This window comes from Rhinatrema bivittatum, chromosome 2 (assembly GCF_901001135.1).
Source record: "Rhinatrema bivittatum chromosome 2, aRhiBiv1.1, whole genome shotgun sequence".
In the NCBI taxonomy this organism is placed as follows: Eukaryota; Metazoa; Chordata; class Amphibia; order Gymnophiona; family Rhinatrematidae; genus Rhinatrema; species Rhinatrema bivittatum.
Genome location: NC_042616.1, coordinates 531,017,537 through 531,035,989, shown reverse-complemented (window position 1 = coordinate 531,035,989; position 18,453 = coordinate 531,017,537). Strand labels below are relative to the sequence as shown.

General features: G+C 41.6%; 1 protein-coding gene across 1 annotated transcript in view; it reads left to right on the top strand.

The window, feature by feature from the left end:
- The window catches only part of ATP9B (ATPase phospholipid transporting 9B (putative)), a 1,157,977-nt gene that overhangs the window by 754,590 nt on the left and 384,934 nt on the right, over nt 1-18,453 (top strand). Inside the window, exon 14 of the mRNA XM_029590836.1 lies at nt 16,287-16,429. Within this exon, the coding sequence (XP_029446696.1) occupies nt 16,287-16,429 (143 nt within the window). The remainder of the gene's footprint in view (nt 1-16,286; nt 16,430-18,453) is intronic.

Below are 18,453 nucleotides of genomic sequence, written 5' to 3'. Positions count from 1 at the left end.
CCTAACACTTACGAAGATCCCTGGTGGTCCAGCGGGGTCCCGGCCTCCATTTTCCCTCCGTGCCCTCCATGCCAGTGCAAGCCGCGCGCCTCAAAATGGTGCTGAATAGTGAATAGCCCGAACTACCATGTCACAGGGGCTTTCGGCGCTATTGGCCAGCCCCTGTCACATGGCCATCGGCGCCATCTTGTGCTCCTATCATGTGACAGGAGCTGACCAATGGCGCCGAAAGCCTCTGTGACATAGTATGGGCAAAGGCTATCGGCGCCATTTTGGTTACTGGCAGCCGAAAACGAAATCGCTCCCGGACCCCTGCTGGACCCCCAGGGATTATTGGCAAGCCTTGGGGGGGTCAGGAGCCCCCTCCTGACCCCCACCCAAGGCTTGCCAATAATCCCTGGGGATCCAGCAGGGGTCCAGGAGCGATTTCGTTTTCGGCTGCCAGTAACCAAAATGGCGCCGATAGCCTTTGCCCATACTATGTCACAGAGGCTTTCGGCGCCATTGGTCAGCTCCTGTCACATGATAGGAGCACAAGATGGCGCCGATGGCCATGTGACAGGGGCTGGCCAATAGCGCCGAAAGCCCCTGTGACATGGTAGTTCGGGCTATTCGGAGGCGCGCGGCTTGCACTGGCACGGAGGGCACGGAGGGCAAATAGAAGCCGGGACCCCGCTGGACCACCAGGGATCTTCGTAAGTCTTGGGGAGGGATCGGGATGGGGGGGGGGGGTTGTATATGTATGCTTTAAAACGTTTTTAAGTGCTTGGGGTGGGTTTTTTTTAGCTTCGATTACTGATTCGTTTTTCGGCCCCGTTTTCGGGTTTCCTCGTTTCGTTTTTCGGAAAAACGAAACGAGAAAACCCGAAATGTACCACGAAGTACTCGAACCGAAAAACGACCCGGTAGAAAAAAACGAAGCTCTCATTGCCCTCTAGGGCACTACCTGAACCTCCGGATATTGCCATTGATAGAGATTCCATTTATGAAGTAGAAGAAATCTTGGATTCATGCCATGGGGCAAAAAATATCAAGTACCTCCTTTCTTGGAAAAACTACGAACCAGAGGAAAATTCATGAGAGCCAGCCTCCATCTTTTTGGACCATAATCTCCTGAGTGAGGTCCATCATTGGTACCCCAAGAAACCCAAAGCTTCAGAGAGGGGGCTTAAGAGGGGAAGTACTGTTGCACTCAGCAATCTGTCCCCACAAACCGCAGCACTCACCTTGTAGCAGGGCCTCTTCTCCTCTCCTGATGCGGCCGGCCTCCCAGAGTCTTTGCAGCACACCACCGTTCACCAGCACATCAGGACGCCATCAACATCATCTGGCCCTGCAACTAAGGCGCGCGCCTGATGTATCCAGGTATAAAGGGCCCAGGGCTGAAGGTGCCTCCAGATGATATCACTCTTCTGGCCTATAAAAGGCCCCTGCAGATTCTCTACTGACGCCTCAGCAACAGGTCTCCCTATGTTCCTGTAGTGTGAATTGCCTCAGCGTTCCTCTTGCTCATTCTCCAGCTTCTATATTCCATGTCTTCAGTTCCTCGCCTGTCTGTTCTGCTCCGTGCCTTCCTGCCCTGCCTATCCATCTGTCCTTCCCTATGGATGGATACCTAGTATTGATCTTGGCCTGACTCTTGGATACTCCTTCCTGCCACTGTCTGCTGCTTGACTCCTGGACACTCCTGGCCACTGCCTGCCTTCGACCATAGCTTGTCTTCAGTTCTGCATCCTCTACTCCTGCTGCTACCCAACTACCTTAATAGATCTCTTCACCAGCAGAGGCCCCCCACATAAGATGTGCAAGCTTATTTTCTTTGGGGCCGATGCAATACAGTGCGCTGAGCCCAGCACAATGTATAACCTGCAGTTAGATGCGGGTTGTAGAGGTGCTAACTAATCCCCTTATGCAAAGGGATTAGCGCCTCTACAACACATGTCCAATGCGGAGTGAAACTAATAGCGCTCATCACATGCAAATGCATGTGAATGAGGCTATTAGCTATTCACTCCCTATGCAAAAAAAAAATGTGAGTCTAGGACGCACATTTTAGCGATCATAAATTAACGCCTTCCCAGCGCAGGCGTTAATTACTGATCACTACTAAAACTAGTACAGAAAAGCAGAAAAAACTGCTTTTCTGTACTGCCTCCTTCTTAATATCCTTGAGATAAGTGGGAGGAACAACTCTTTAAAAAAAATAATAAAAACTGGCAGGGGTTTGAGAAATGGATGCTGGTTAATTCAGCGTCCATTCTCCGAACCTGACTACCAGTACCAGAAGGAGTATATAAAATCAATATTAAAGTGTCGGGCACTTAATATTAATATAGTCACTCCTTCACTTATTGCCCATTGGTCCTTTTCACTGACATTTGTCAGTGAAAGGACCAATCCCCTTTCAGGACTGCCTTCTGAAAGGAGATTGGTCCTTTCACTGACATGTGACAGTAAAGGGACCAATCAGCAATTGGCCTCTACACTGTCACATGTCAGTGAAAGAACCAAGCCCCTTTCAGGACTGCCTTCTGAAAGGAAATTGGTCCTTTCACTGACATGTGACAGTAAAGGGACCAATCCGCAATAAGTGGAGTGAATAAATTAATATTAAGTGCCTGACACTTTAATATTGATTTTATACATTCCTTCTGGTGCCGGTAGTCAGGTTGGGAGAATGAACGATGAATCAGCGTCCATTTTCCTAACCCCTGCATGTACGCTGGTTAGGAAAACGGAATGCTGATAAATTCAGCGTCTGTTTTCTTAACTGGTGGACAGTCACCACAATGGACCTCTTTCTGGCTTGTGCTGTCAATGAGGCACTAGGGGAGCACAATCGCCCCTAGCGCCTCCTCGACAACGCAATCCCTAATTTAAATATTGCATCGTGCCCCCAGGAGTGGTGCCTGGGGGCACGTTATGAAATCGGGCGCAAGTTTTTTGCATCGGCCCCTTTGTTAGTTTTGGGAAATGCACATAACTGATATCTTTGTTTTTTGCACAGCAACAGACAATCTTCATTGATAGATGCAGCTTAAGTTTTGGCCTCATTGTCTATGAAATATGTACTCTTCTAGTAAAATTGTTTGTTTTTGAACTTTACACCTTTATACTCATTTTCCTTTGTGATCATTGCCTTAAACTAATACATTTTAAAATGAAACAGGAATGTAAGAGAGAGGTCCCTCCCCACAAAATAAATATTAATGCTCAAGCAGATGAGTCAAAAATAGTTGAAAGACAAAACTAAGTAGATTATAAAATTATTACTTGAAGTGGCCATTTTCTGCAGTTAAAATGCAAAGAAAAATATTGGTGGGATTAAGGCAAAGAAGTTGATGGTACCTCATAGACTGATTTATTAAGGAATGAGCGTTCAAGGAAAAGAGGTCTACTTCAATAGATGCATGATGTCAGTCCAGGAATTAGATGTGTGTGTGTGTGTGGTTTTTTTTTTTTTAAATATATATATATATATATATACATACACACACACATATATATGTATGTATAAAACCCTTGGGCGGAACAGATCCTTTTGCTGGCACCCAGGGGCACATAGAAAAGAAATGGGGGATGGACCATTTTTGCCAAAACTCCATTAATATCATCCCATCTCTTTCACTCCACAAATAGCTTAACTGAGTTCCAGGATTCTAATGTGGGAAAGAACAATAGTTCTACTAATCTGCTTTTTGTAACACAAGCCCTTCTCTGTCCTTGGTACACAGCACTAATAAGTGTCACTGTCCTTGCATCCAGTAAATACATTAAGAATGGTGGTTTCCAACTTCTTTACTGATAATTGATTAGATGACTGAAAGATATTTACAGCTTCAATTCCTTTCTCAAGCAAAGTCAATAAATAATAAAACAGAAAGCTTAATAAACTTGTGTCTCCACTTCTTTAGCAAAGTCCTTATGTTTCACTGGAAGCACTTTATTTGCACTGAATTCCTTCTTCTTCCCAATTATCAGATTTTCAGTTTATCAGATTGAAATTAGTTTAGTCCTCCTTTCTCCTTAGATTTAATTCCAGCTGTTACCACTGAAGGTGGTTAGAATACAGTCCCAATATTTTATCAGAACGTAGTGCCTGGTTTAATATATTTCTGAAACCCTCCTCAATCCTTTAGTTCCTTGGGCAGCACCTGATGGGCACTTTACTTAAGAAAGCAACTACAAAGTTTTTGTTACCTTTACTTTGTATCCTCTAGTTTCTTTACTTTTGTGCAATTTGCAGGGATCCTTTCCTTCAAATGAATTTCTCCACACTTCTTGTTCCTTCAGAATGAAAGACACCTCTCTCCCAAGGGCCATCAGTTCCCAGTAAAACAGAGATAGTATTTCAACCCAACAAGGGGAAAAATCAAGTAATAAGCAGAAAAGTTAGAATAAAACAAACTTGCCTCAAATCAGAGGAGATAGCACAAAAAGGTTGTTATTTCAAAGTTGAAACTCCTCTGCAGCAGGTCACTGTCAGGTCTATCCTCTAAAGGAGAGATAGCACAATGAAGGTCTTCCTTAGTCCAAATCCAGCCTTAAGTACAGGGATGCCCCTGTGCACTACAACAACGGGGACTGGCTTTCCCAGGGAATTCTCCAAAATTTGGATTTATAGAGTCAAAAGCAAGCATAAAGGCCAGTAATCAGTTCAATAGGAGGCTGAATCCTAAATGGGATCTTCCTTACTCTTATTCCCATAAATAAGGAGAACATTACAGAGGAATGGAATAGGAAGTTCCTGCTCCAACAAAATCCTAACTAAAATCCATAAAGATAGATGGTGCTGTTGGATAATAAACAGCTAGATCACACCATCTGCAGCTTCCATATGGGAGAGTAAACTCAACCCTCCCTTTACTGATTTCTTCTACACAGAACCTGCCCATTCAAATGGTATTTGCCTTTTAGTGAGGAAAACCAAAGGTTCCCTATCTACAGTATAAACATGAAGATGAAGAGGGGATGATGCAAGGCACAGAGAAGACATTGATCTATTCAGATCTAAAATGATAGTATAAACTTTCTAATTCTACAGTTTAGCATTTGAGTGTCCAGTAGGAAAACACTTCTAGGACACACTCTGACCTTAAGGTTGCCGCACTCAAACATAGAAACTTCATAAGAACACTCCAAAGGAAACTGCTGATTTCCTAGCATGTAGCAGATGGACTCAGGACCGATAAGAACATAAGAATATGCCATACTGGGTCAGACCAAGGGTCCATCAAGCCCAGCATCCTGTTTCCAACAGTGGCCAATCCAGGCCATTAGAACCTGGCAAGTACCCAAAAACTAAGTCTATTCCATGTTACCATTGCTAATGGCAGTGGCTATTCTCTAAGTGAACTTAATAGCAGGTAATGGACTTCTCCTCCAAGAACTTATCCAATCCTTCTTTAAACACCGCTATACTAACTGCACTAACCACATCCTCTGGCAACAAATTCCAGAGTTTAATCGTGCATTGAGTAAAAAAGGACTTTCTCCGATTAGTCCTTCCACCCTAACCTCTTGCATATCTCTTTGCCATATTGTCCTGTTCTTACTAACTCGTTTCTCAGTTCCTTATTGCTGTTAAAGTTTTTTTTTTTAATTCAATTTGACGCAACCTTGTTCAAACGTTTAAGATTAGTTCTAAGTCAATCTCCTAACAGTTTGATGTAACCTATACCATTCGATGTTCCATGTACTGTTCTATGTAACAAATTGTTCTACTGTAAACCGGGGTGAAGGCTTTTTGCTAAACCTCGGTATATAAAAGCTCTGAAATAAATAAATGTGTCCCATGCTAACTTCATGGAGTGCCCCCTAGTCTTTGTATTATCTGAAAGAGTAAATAACCGATTCACATCTACCCGTTCTAGACCTGTCATAATTTAAAAAATCTCTATCATATCCCCCCTCAGCCATCTCTTCTCCAAGCTGAAAAGTCCTAACCTCTTTAGTCTTTCCTCATAGGGGAGCTGTTCCATTTCCCTTATTTTGGTAGCCCTTCTCTGTACCTTCTCCATCGCAATTATATATTTTTTGAGATGTGGCGACCAGAATTGTACACAGTATTCAAGGTGCGGTCTCACCATGGAGCGATACAGAGGCATTATGACATTTTTCGTTTTATTCACTATTCCCTTTCTAATAATTCCCAACATTCTGTTTGCTTTTTTGACTGCCGCAGCACACTGAACAGACGATTTCAATGTGTTTTCCACTATGACGCCTAGATCTCTTTCTTGGGTTGTAGCACCTAATATGGAACCCAACATTGTGTAATTATAGCATGGGTTATTTTTCCCTGTATGCATCACCTTGCACTTATCCACATTAAATTTCATCTGCCATTTGGATGCCCAATTTTCCAGTCTCACAAGGTCTTCCTGCAATTTATCACAATCTGCTTGTGATTTAACTACTCTGAACAGTTTTGTGTCATCTGCAAATTTGATTATCTCACTCGTCATATTTCTTTCCAGATCATTTATAAATATATTGAAAGGTAAGGGTCCCAATGCAGATCCCTGAGGCACTCCACTGTCCACTCCCTTCCACTGAGAAAATTGTCCATTTAATCCTACTCTCTGTTTCCTGTCTTTTAGCCAGTTTGCAATCCACGAAAGGACATCGCCACCTATCCCATGACTTTTTACTTTTCCTAGAAGCCTCTCATGAGGAACTTTGTCAAACGCCTTCTGAAAATCCAAGTATACTACTTCTACCGGTTCACCTTTATCCACGTGTTTATTAACTCCTTCAAAAAAATGAAGCAGATTTGTGAGGCAAGACTTGCCCTGGGTAAAGCCATGCTGACTTTGTTCCATTAAACCATGTCTTTCTATATGTTCTGTGATTTTGATGTTTATAACACTTTCCACTATTTTTACTGGCACTGAAGTCAGGCTAACCGGGTCTGTAGTTTCCCGGATCGCCCCTGGAGCCCTTTTTAAATATTGGGGTTATATTTGCTATCCTCCAGTCTTCAGGTACAATGGATGATTTTAATGATAGGTTACAAATTTTTACTAATAGGTCTGAAATTTCATTATTTAGTTCCTTCAGAAGTCTGGGGTGTATACCATCCGGACCAGGTGATTTACTACTCTTCAGTTTGTCAATCAGGCCTACCACATCTTCTAGGTTCACTGTGATTTGATTCAGTCCATTTGAATCATTACCCATGAAAACCTTCTCCATTACGGGTACCTCCCCAACATCCTCTTCAGTAAACACCGAAGCAAAGAAATCATTTAATCTTTCCGCGATGGCCTTATCTTCTCTAAGTGCCCCTTTAACCCCTTGATCATCTAACGGTCCAGCTGACTCCCTCACAGGCTTTCTGCTTCGGATATATTTAAAAAAGATTTTACTGTGAGTTTTTGCCTCTTCAGCCAACTTCTTTTCAAATTCTCTCTTAGCCTGTCTTATCAATGTCTTACATTTAACTTGCCAACGTTTATGCTTTATCCTATTTTCTTCTGTTGGAACCTTCTTCTAATTTTTGAATGAAGATCTTTTGGCTAAAATAGCTTCTTTCACCTCCCATTTTAACCATGCTGGTAATCGTTTTGCCTTCTTTCCACCTTTCTTAATGTGTGGAATACATCTAGACTGTGCTTCTAGAATGGTATTTTTTAACAATGGCCACGCCTCTTGGACATTTTTACTTTTGTAGCTGCTCCTTTCAGTTTTTTTCTAACAATTTTTCTCATTTTATCAAAGTTTCCCTTTTGAAAGTTTAGCACGAGAGCCTTGGATTTGTACACTGTTCCTCTTCCAGTCATTAAATCAAATTTGATCATATTATGATCACTATTGCGAAGTGGCCCCACCACCATTACCTCTCTCACCAAGTCCTGTGCTCCACTGAGAATTAGATCTAAAATTGCTCCCTCTCTCGTTGGTTCCTGAACTAATTGCTCCATAAAGCTATCATTTATTCCATCCAGGAACGTTATCTCTCTAGCATGTCCAGATGATACATTTACCCAGTCAATATTGGGGTAATTGAAGTCAACCATTATTACTGCACTACCAATTTGGTTAGCTTCCCTAATTTCTCTTAGCATTTCACTGTCTGTCTCACCATCTTGACCAGGTGGAAGGTAGTATACCCCTATCACTATTGTCTTCCCCGACACACAAGGGATTTCTACCCATAAGATTCAATTTTGTATTTAGTCTCATGCAGGATGTTTCCTGTTGAACTCTATGCCATCCCAGACATAAAGCGCCACACCTCCTCCCGGGTGCTCATCTCTGTCATTGCGATATAATTTGTATCCCGGTATAGCACTATCCCATTGGTTATCCTCTTTCCACCATGTCTCTGAGATGCCAATTAAGTCTGTGTCATCATTCAAGGCTATACATTCTAATTCTCCAATCTTACGTCTTAGACTTCTGGCATTAGCATACAAACATTTCAAAGTTTGTTTTTTGTTTGTATTTTCATTCTGCTTTTTAATTGATAGGGATAAGTTAGACTTTTTTAACTCAGGTGAGTTTTTAGTTACAGGCACTTGGACTATTTTTCTAATTATTGGAACCTCACTGGCGGGATGCCCTAATTCTAATGCATCATTAGTATCCTTTGAAGATACCTCTCTCTGAACCATGCGCTGCTGAGCGACTGTCGGCTTTCCCCTTTGTTCTAGTTTAAAAGCTGCTCTATCTCCTTTTTAAAGGTTAGCGCCAGCAGTCTGGTTCCACCCTGGTTAAGGTGGAGCCCATCCCTTCGGAAGAGACTCCCCCTTCCCCAAAAGGTTCCCCAGTTCCTAACAAAACTGAATCCCTCTTCCTTGCACCATCGTCTCATCCACGCATTGAGACTCCGGAGCTCTGCCTGCCTCTGGTGACCTGCGCGTGGAACAGGGAGCATTTCAGAGAATACTACCCTGGAGGTTCTGGATTTAAGTTTTCTACCTAAGAGCCTAAATTTGGCTTCCAGAACCTCCCTCCAAAATTTTCCTATGTCGCTGGTACCCACATGTACCACGACAGCCGGCTCCTCCCCAGCACTGTCTAAAATCCTATCTAGGTGATGCGTGAGGTCCGCCACTTTCGCACCAGGTAGGCATATTACCAGGCAATCCGCACGCCCACCAGCCACTAGCTATCTACATTCCTAATAATCGAATCACCAACTATGAAGGCCGACCTAACCCTTCCCTCCTGGGCAGTAGGCCTTGGGGAGATATCCTCAGTGCGAAAGAACAATGCATCACCTGGAGAGCAGGTTCTTGCTACAGGATCCTTTCCTGCTGCACCTGGTTGGTGCTCTCCCATCATGAGACCTTCTTCCTCCAAGGCAGCACCAAGGCTGCCAGTCTGAAGTTGAGACTTGACTACTATGTCCCTGAAGGTCTCATCTATATACGTCTGTCTGCCTCAGTTCCTCCAGGTCTGCCACTCTAGCCTCCAGAGATCGGACTCGTTCTCTGAGAGCCAGGAGCTCTTTGCATCACATGCACATGTACAACTTCTCACCAGTGGGTAAAAAATCATACATGTGACACTCTATGCAAAAGACTGGGAAGCCCCCCTCTTGCTGCTGGACTGCTGCCTTCATCTCAATTTTGATCAGTTCCTAGTTAAGTTTTAGGTTGCTCTGGGAGTAGGAATGTGTCTAACGTACTTTAAATGTATTAGTGAATTCACTATGTGTCTGGTAGTGGCCTACCATGGTCTGATCAAATTCTCAATAAAGTTTTTGTTGATGGGTTGTTTTTTTTTGTGAAAGTGGTACCTGCCTATAAATTAAGGGATGAGCTAGAGGTGGGTGGGTGGGAGGGTTGGGAAATACAGTCTAACTTCAGTTAGTCAGCCAGAGTGACTCACTGCTCTCTTGATTAACAAATGTTGGTCCCTATTCAAACCCAATCACACTACCTCAACACCTTTCCAAGGTGAGTAACTGAGCTGAACTATTCAACTTTTTTATTTAGGTATACACTGCTCCTAGCTTATTTCTAGCTTCTGGCTACTTTTTGGGTTTGTTTGGATTTTTTTGTGGGGTTTTTTTTCAATACAAACACTCAATTTGCATTAAATACAAACACTCAGTTCTTTAAAAGTCTGCAGACTTTTTTTTTCCAATACAAACACTCAATTTGTATTAAATATAAACACTCAGTTCTTTAAAAGTCTACAGAACACACAAACACACTAAATAATATTCCCAGATAGTTAACTTTGCCCCAATACTTTTAAAAAAGACAATGTCTCAAGCAAAACTTACTGATTCCTTTCAGCCACCAGCAAGGTGATCCTCTCCTCTCAGTGTTCCCACTGTCTACAGTGTTCTCCATCTGTCTACACGAAGGAAAACAAAATTATCAGGTAAGTAATTTCCCCAATTACCGCTCATCAAGAAGCTTGACACCATCACCTTAGGCCTCAATAGGGACAATGGTTTCATGGTACATTATAGTTGTAAATGTACTTAACTGTACTTAGTTTATCATGCCAATGGTTTCTCTCACCCGCTGCAGTTGTCAGCTTTATTATGCTGTTATCACTCCCTTTCCATACACTGTTGTTTGCTCCTTAACATCATCTCTATACTGTATATCTCCCACCCCCCATCCACTCTTGTATATACAGTATATACCCTCTTCCTGAACTGCACTTAATGCATCTGAGGAAATGGACTCTTGTCCTCAAACTTATGCCTCAGTAAATCAACTGGTGTACAAGGTGCAACCAGTCCCTTTGTCATTTTTTGCTGATATAGACTTGATAGGTTTCCCCTCTAGACGTTTTCATCACTATTGGTAGAATTGTATTTCAGTATTATTGTTTTCAAAAAAGTTCCTAAAGCCATAGTAAATCTTCATTGTTTTTTTTTTTAACTTCTGCTATGTAAATACAGATTCTCATGTAACTGTATAAGTTAAGTTTTCAAATAGCCTAGTATTTCACAAGAACCTGTTCTAAATTATTGATTCTTGAGTTATCAAAATAACTAAGTTGAGTAGAGAGAGCAAAAGAGACCAATAATCTGTACAGGTATTTAAACCGAGGAAAATTACTTAAAATAATCAATGCAATTTCAAATAATAGGGAAGGAAATATAAAACATTTCAGAAAAGTGAGAACATGGACATCAAGAATACCAGCTTTGTTAAAATGAGGAAGGTACCTTAAGGAATCACTAGTATTTATTTATTTTATTTATTTAAGGATTTTTATATACCGCGGCTCGTTAGCAAACATCACCTCGGTTTACAATGAACATTAAATTAGCAACAAGCTTTACAATCCAACAGATATAAGTAATGATATATAGCTGATAACATAGAACTTACAATAATTGAAATAAATCAAACTAGAAATTAGCTAGGGGTATAAGACTGGCAGATCAACTTAATAGTACATTATTAACAATACAGAAATTTTCAAATCAGAATTAGATCGGAGATAATTACAATATTAATCATATTGCAGGTAAATAGGACACCATAGTGTGTTTAGTGTAATTAATAGTAACTGATTGGAATGAGAAGATAGTATTATATAAATGTCATGTTAAATTTTAGTCTGAAGAGAAAGGTTCACAAATTGTAGGCTTGTTTGAACAACCATGTTTTTAAATTCTGTTTGAATTTCTTGTGGCAGGGTTCCAGGCGTAGATCAGTGGGAAGTTTGTTCCACATGTTAATTCCAGCTATCGTAAATGTTCGTTCTCTCGTTGTGACATATCTTATTTGTTTAAACGTTGGAGTATTTAGCTTAGCCTGGTGCATTTTTCTAATTGGTCTGTCCGATGTATGGAATATAAAGAACTCGGAATACCAATGCATGTCTTGGTTATATAATGTCTTGTGTATAAGGGTGAGAACTTTGAATATTATCCTAGATGCAATCGGAAGCCAGTGTAGGAGTTGAAGAGCTGGAGTAATGTGTTCGTGGCGGTGTGTGTTAGTAATCAAGCGTGCAGCTGCATTTTGTAGCATTTGAAGTGGTTGTATTGAGTTATTTGGTAGACCTAGTAGTAAGGAGTTAGTAGAATGAGACCTAATTGAAGTAGAGGAACAGTGAGCACTGGCAGTGCTACAAGGAGCCATAGTTAAGGCAAAGCATCTTTACATTAGAAAACTAATATAAAACTAAGAGGATAAAGAAGTCAATATTTATTAAGTTAGTGCTTTTTTATACCGACATTCATGATACATATCATATCATATCGGTTTACAACGAACAGGGGGTTATAACATTAACATTATCATAGAGGAAAAGGCAAAAGTTACAATAAAACAAGGGTACTGGAACTAGGGAGAAGAGAAGCCAGTAGTAGAAGGTAACTCGGTAACTATAATAAATCATTTACAATATGATCTTCAAAAGAAGTATCTGAAGAAGGTGTAGGTAAAGAAGGTAATTTTAAAAGCTATTTCCACAAGTAAAACAATGCTTTATACATAGAAATGGGCATTTAGGAAATTGCCCGCCTTATATGTGGGTAAACGTATGAGCATAGTGCCCTTATATGTATACTTTAATCTATTATAAGAGGCATTGCTGGTGGTGGGATTAGAGAGAGGTTTGCACTTTTGTGCATACTTTTGCATTTTCCAAAATATGAATATGTGTTGTCTCAAAAAACTACCTGGCCAAAGTGCCACCCAAAAAAAATTAATATTGAAAAAGGTACAAAAGATATCAGAATGAGGACAGCAGAACAGTATCTGGAAAGGCTGAGGAAATCAGGGAAGGTAATTTAAATCAACGAAGGTATTGTGTTCCGCGGCCATGGTGTGCCATGACCGCGGACCCCTACCTTGTCCGCGGCGTTCCTTCACCGCGGGAGCCCCGGGAAAGGGCTCTGATCTGGGCCGTCGCTCCCGCACGGCCTCCGGTGCTGCTCGCTGCAGGGGAAGCCGTCCTGCTCCCCCCTCTCGGCATCCAGCGGTGTGTCTCATCCATGGGGGAAAATCCAAGATGGCCGCCGCCATCCTTAGGCGCGAGGTCGCACCTCCACTGATTTAAAGGGACCTGATCCATTTAACAAGCTTCACCTGTTCCTCAGCAGCCTAAGCAGGGGAAGTATAAAGGGAGACTTCCTCTGCTCATCCAGTGACTTGGCAACATCCTCCAGCGCTGTCTAGTCTGCTTGCTTTGGTGGGTTCCTTGAGCTTTGGATCCTGTTCCTGTTTCATCTTGGTGTTCCCGGTTCCTGACTTCAGATTGGCTTATGGTGATTCTCTGGTATACGACTTCGGATTGGCAAGTGGTGATTCTCTGGTGTGTGACTTCGGTCTGGTGAGCGACGACCCTCTGGCACTCGACCTAGGACTCCTTCAAGACTACCGTCTCCAAGGGCCCGCCTAAGTCCCAGCGGCCCGAGTCCCTATGGGCTCCTCCCGGGGGGACCGCGGGCTTCCAGGGCGAAGCTCCAGTCAGCCTTTGCACCGACACCTGACCTCTCAAAGGTCCACCTAAGTCCCAGCGGTCTGGGTCCCTACAGGCTCCTCCTGGGGGGACCACAGACTTCCAGGGATGAAGACACAGCTCCTCTTCTCGTCTCTTCATCCGCCTCCGCAGTCGCCTCAGTCCCCAGTGCCAAGTGTCAGCTGGTCCCGTCTTCTGCTCTGCCTCGCCACCCGACGAGAGAACCTACGGATCCTCCGAAAGGTATACCATCCTCCCGTCGGCCAAGGGTTCACAAGCCTGAGCATAACAGAAAGCACAAATGGAGGGAAGAATAACTAAGGTACAAAACAATGTGACAAGTCTTTTTTTTTTTTTTTTTTTTTATTAAGTTAGAGGAGGAAGTTCAGAGTTTGTATTGTAAGAATGAAAGATAGGAAGAATGTGTGGACGATAACCAGGAAAAAGCAGAAATGTTGATCCAATATTTTTCAGTGATCATCAAAGAATGGACTGAAGAAGAAGCAAATATAAAAATGGTAGAAACACATATTATGAAGGGATCAGATATCTTTCCATTTACAGAGGAGAAGACTTGTATGGAACTAGCAAAACAGAAAGTGAACAAAGCAGTGGGATCAGTCGGCATATTATAAGTTTACAGAGACTGTGATATTAAAGGAACTTAGAGAGGATCTAGCAGTTCTGTTTAGTCTTTGAAAACGTGAATGGTTTCAACAGACTAGAATCATGCGAAGGGTCCATGCATTTTCAAAAAAGGGTAATAAAGAAGATGCTGGTTTGCTGGTTACTGCTATTAATGTTCATCATTTCTAAAACCCTAGTAGACCTTAAAGGCTGGTCGGTCAGACTTCAGTGGTAGGAACATTAATAGTCAATACAAGAAGAACGAGTGGAATATTTTGAATCTGGCATTTTTTACAGAATCGCATATTCAGAAATAAAATTCAAGGCAGCATGGTTTTATTAAAGGAACAGCATTTCAAATCTCATCAGTTTCTGTGTTTGGTCAAAGACTTAGATTGGGGCAAAAACAGGATGTTATATTCTTGCATTTCAGTAAAGTTTCTGCACAGAAATAAAGGTTAACTAACAAAAAAATTAAAATATAACCTTCTGACCCTAATCCACACTAGGGGCTCATCAATAATCTGAGCAGACTCGGGTTGGTCCTAAGGTAATAATCTGGATAAGAAAGTAGTTGACTGATGGGCAGAGGTAAATAGATGTTCCAAGGAAAGGAGGGTATTAGTTGCGTACTTCAGGGATCTTGCTTGTATCCGGTTCTCTTCAGTAGATATTTAGAAGTTGGATTACAGTGTAGTTGGTAGGTATATTTGATCTTTTTACAGGTAATAGATCTGTAACAAGGGTATACACTCAGAATGGAGTATAAAAATGAGATGTGATCTAAATATCAAAAGTGGACAAGAGTTTAGCCATTAAGATTTAAAGTATAAGCAAGTATAGAGTCATACATTTGGTGCACAGGAATCCAAGCAAGCAGTGTATGATGGGGTAGAGGGGGAAATACTGATATATACCAAATGGTGCGATCATATCTAATGATCTCAACATAGTAACACATTTTAACAAGGCAATGGAGAGATCTAGAAGATAAACTGCATAGGAAGAAGTATAATCAGGAGAAAAAAAGGAAGTGATATCATCTCTATATAGGTCATTGATGAGAACTCATCTGGATTTTTTTGTCCATTTCTGGAGGCAGTAACTCCAAAAGTAGGCAATCTAGAAAATGACTACCAAAATAGTGCAGAGCCTGCACTCAAATATATTTAAAGTGATTTCAAGATCTAGATTTATAGATCCTAGAGAAGAGGAAAGGAAGAAGGGATATGATACCAACTTTTTTATACCTTAAAAAGATAGTAAGTGGTCAAGAAGCATTTTCCAGTGGAGATGTAGGTCTATGACAAGAAATCAGTATAAGAGGCACCAAAGGGTATAAACTTAAGAGGAACATAAAGAAAGCAGTCAAACTGGCAGGATTTCTAAATCCTACAGTTTGGCTAAGTCTGAACTTAGTTGGACAAACTGCTTTAAATATTTACCTTTGTGTTTATTCTATGCTTTATTGACTTCTGTTACTATTTTCATCTCCACCTCCTCCTCAACCAGCCTTTCTTATGAGAGAGGCTGGTTGAGGAGGAGGTGGAGATGAAAATAGTAACAGAAGTCAATAAAGCATAGAATAAACACAAAGGTAAATATTTAAAGCAGTTTGTCCAACTAAGTTCAGACTTAGCCAAACTGTAGGATTTAGAAATCCTGCCAGTTTGACTGCTCTGACATAGCTGGTGAGTTGTTAGCTAAAATCTTATCTGGCTATGTTAGGGTCGTCCAGAGACATTCTGTGGCAGTGTAAAAAATGATCTGGCTATGTTAGCTGCATAATGCCAACTTTCAGCAATATCTGACCAATACAGCCTGATAATTTAAGTTAGCAAAGAGCATGCGCCACTAAATATACCATCCAGATACGTTTATCTGGCTAACTTTCCCTTCCGGCAAGCAGCTGAAAATGGAGCCCAGATGAAATAAGGCTAAAGTTTGAGGTCAGGAGGATCTTTATGGTATTGCTTCAGGAAAGTGCAGACTAGATGGGCCTTGCTGCCTTTTACCTGCTCTTATTTTCTGCTGAAAACTGGAATTATGCAGTTGACATAGCCAGATAATTTCACCCAAATACAAAAAGCATCTATGTCTAGTCAATGAGGTAATATCTTGCAAAAATGGTTCAAAGTTGTGTTGATACTGTATGTTATGAATGAACAGCTTTTTATTCCAAAATTATCTGTATTGTAGAAATCTGAAGATGTTTTGTATTTTTCAGATCTGTGCTTCAAACTGAATATACTTTTATCTATTTATAGTTTGCGTGTAAACTTGGACATGGGCAAAGCTGCCTACGGATGGATGATCATGAAGGATGATAATATTCCTAGAACAGTTGTGCGAACCAGTACGATACCAGAGGAACTGGGACGTTTAGTTTATTTGTTGACAGATAAAACAGGTATATGGCATTAGTCTTTTCTTCCAGTTAGTCTTTTCTTGTCAGGCTGGGAGTTATGTTAAAATCTGTTTGGTCAGTGGAATTGGGAGTCAAGTGGCATTCTTACAGCAATATACTGAGGCAAAAAGGCAGCACTGAAAGTAGCTGTGAGGAGAGCTGAATTGTGGTCTCTAAGCTAGGAGAGGTTTCTAGAGTACTTGATCTATACACATTGGGAGAAGGTAGAGGGTAAACAATAAAATACTGAGGGCCATGCATAATAACTCCCTGATAAAAATTCATGGAGGTTGTCATAAGTAAAAAGAACTTACAAGATATTGTAACCAGAGCAAACACAGCCAAGCCAGTAAGGAAGAAAGTGGGCCCTCCCAATCAGTATACACACATAGAAAAAATTACAACACTGGATATCAAATGGAATATATATGGCCACATTATCCTATTATCCTAATTATCCTATTAATCTTACAAAATACCTATACTGGCTACCTACATACCACTAAATTACATAACTTATAATGCACCTACACTCCCTTCCCACCCCCACTGTTGGTTAGGAAGGTCAGGAGGCAACGGGAGGAGCCTTTCACCAGGTGTCTGGTTGACTCCTCTATAAGCAAGCATGGTCATGGCATGGTCCTTCCGGGAGAAAGTATTGGCCTAGCATTGATAGGTGTTGCCAGGTAGCCTGTCACGTGCAAGCAAGGTTGCTAGTTCTCCAAGCCCTGTCGAGACTGTACCAAGGGTAACCGTTCTGCCACAATACTGGGGCCAGGCCAGCCCAAATGACAGATCTTGTCCATGCATGGGAAATCTTTACTGTAGATAGTTTCAGTCTTCCCCCCCAACTAAACCCCACCCTTTGCTAGGACATGTCACATAGAACCACAACTATGATGAGTATTTATAATTAAACAATGCTACAAAATTTTTACATGCATAAATAATATAACTACACCCTAATTAATCATAATTATGATGATCAAAGTATACCTGTGCCTCATCACTATATGTGGGAGATGTAGGACAGTCAGTAGCATGAGTGACGATAAGGAAGCAGCCAACACCCAGGCTGTGCTTCCTTTTTAAGCCTCCAGTGTCACTCTCGTTTTCCCCCAGCCTCACTTACCCTTTATGATCACAGGTAGGAGAGCTCCTCCTTCACGCCCTCACACTCCCACCATAAGGCCACCAGGTAGAGGAAGAAAGGGCATTTTGTGGGTCTCCAAGGTGACAGTTGTATTGAGGAGGTTTGCACCAGAAGTCGCATCATGTGACCGGAAGATTCCATGAGCTGAGGTACCTTCACTTTGGGGCCCAGACCACTCTCTCCCTATTCCATAATAGGAAAAGGAGGAGGTAGCAGTGAAAAGTATACTCACAGCACTAGTAACCTTACCCTCTGCGTACATTGGAAATAAGAGAAGTGTTGCCCCTCCCCCTCTGCTGAGTGCAAGATGCCCTGGTTATATGTGGTGTCCACACACCCAGCACAGTGCCACAGATTAACCTGTAAAAAGAAATTTGTATATGGGATGTTTTTTGCAAGCTAATGTGATTTATATTTGAACTTAAGTTTTGTTTCAAATGTCCTTATCCTAGAAAACATTTCTAATTATGGAAAATGCTGCATTATGACTAATTCATATGATAGGATTTAAGATCTTAAACCTCCTTAGGGGGTACCCATTTTTCACAAAAATTGCAATAAGGTCACAGATAAATATTAAATTTAAATAAACAGGTATTTTTATGTACAGAAGATATTTGTATTTCCATTGAAAGAACCACACGTTTATTATGAAATTTGTAAGTCCAAAAAATACCTCTAGACACTGGCATTGCACATAGAGGGGCGGATTTTCAGAGCCCTGCTCGCGTAAATCCGCCCAAAACCGGGCGGATTTACGCGAGCAGGGCCCTGCGTGCCGGGAAGCCTATTTTACATAGGCCTCCCGGCGTGCGCAGAGCCCCGGGACTCGCGTAAGTCCCGGGGTTCTCCGAGGGGGGCGTGTCGGGGGCGG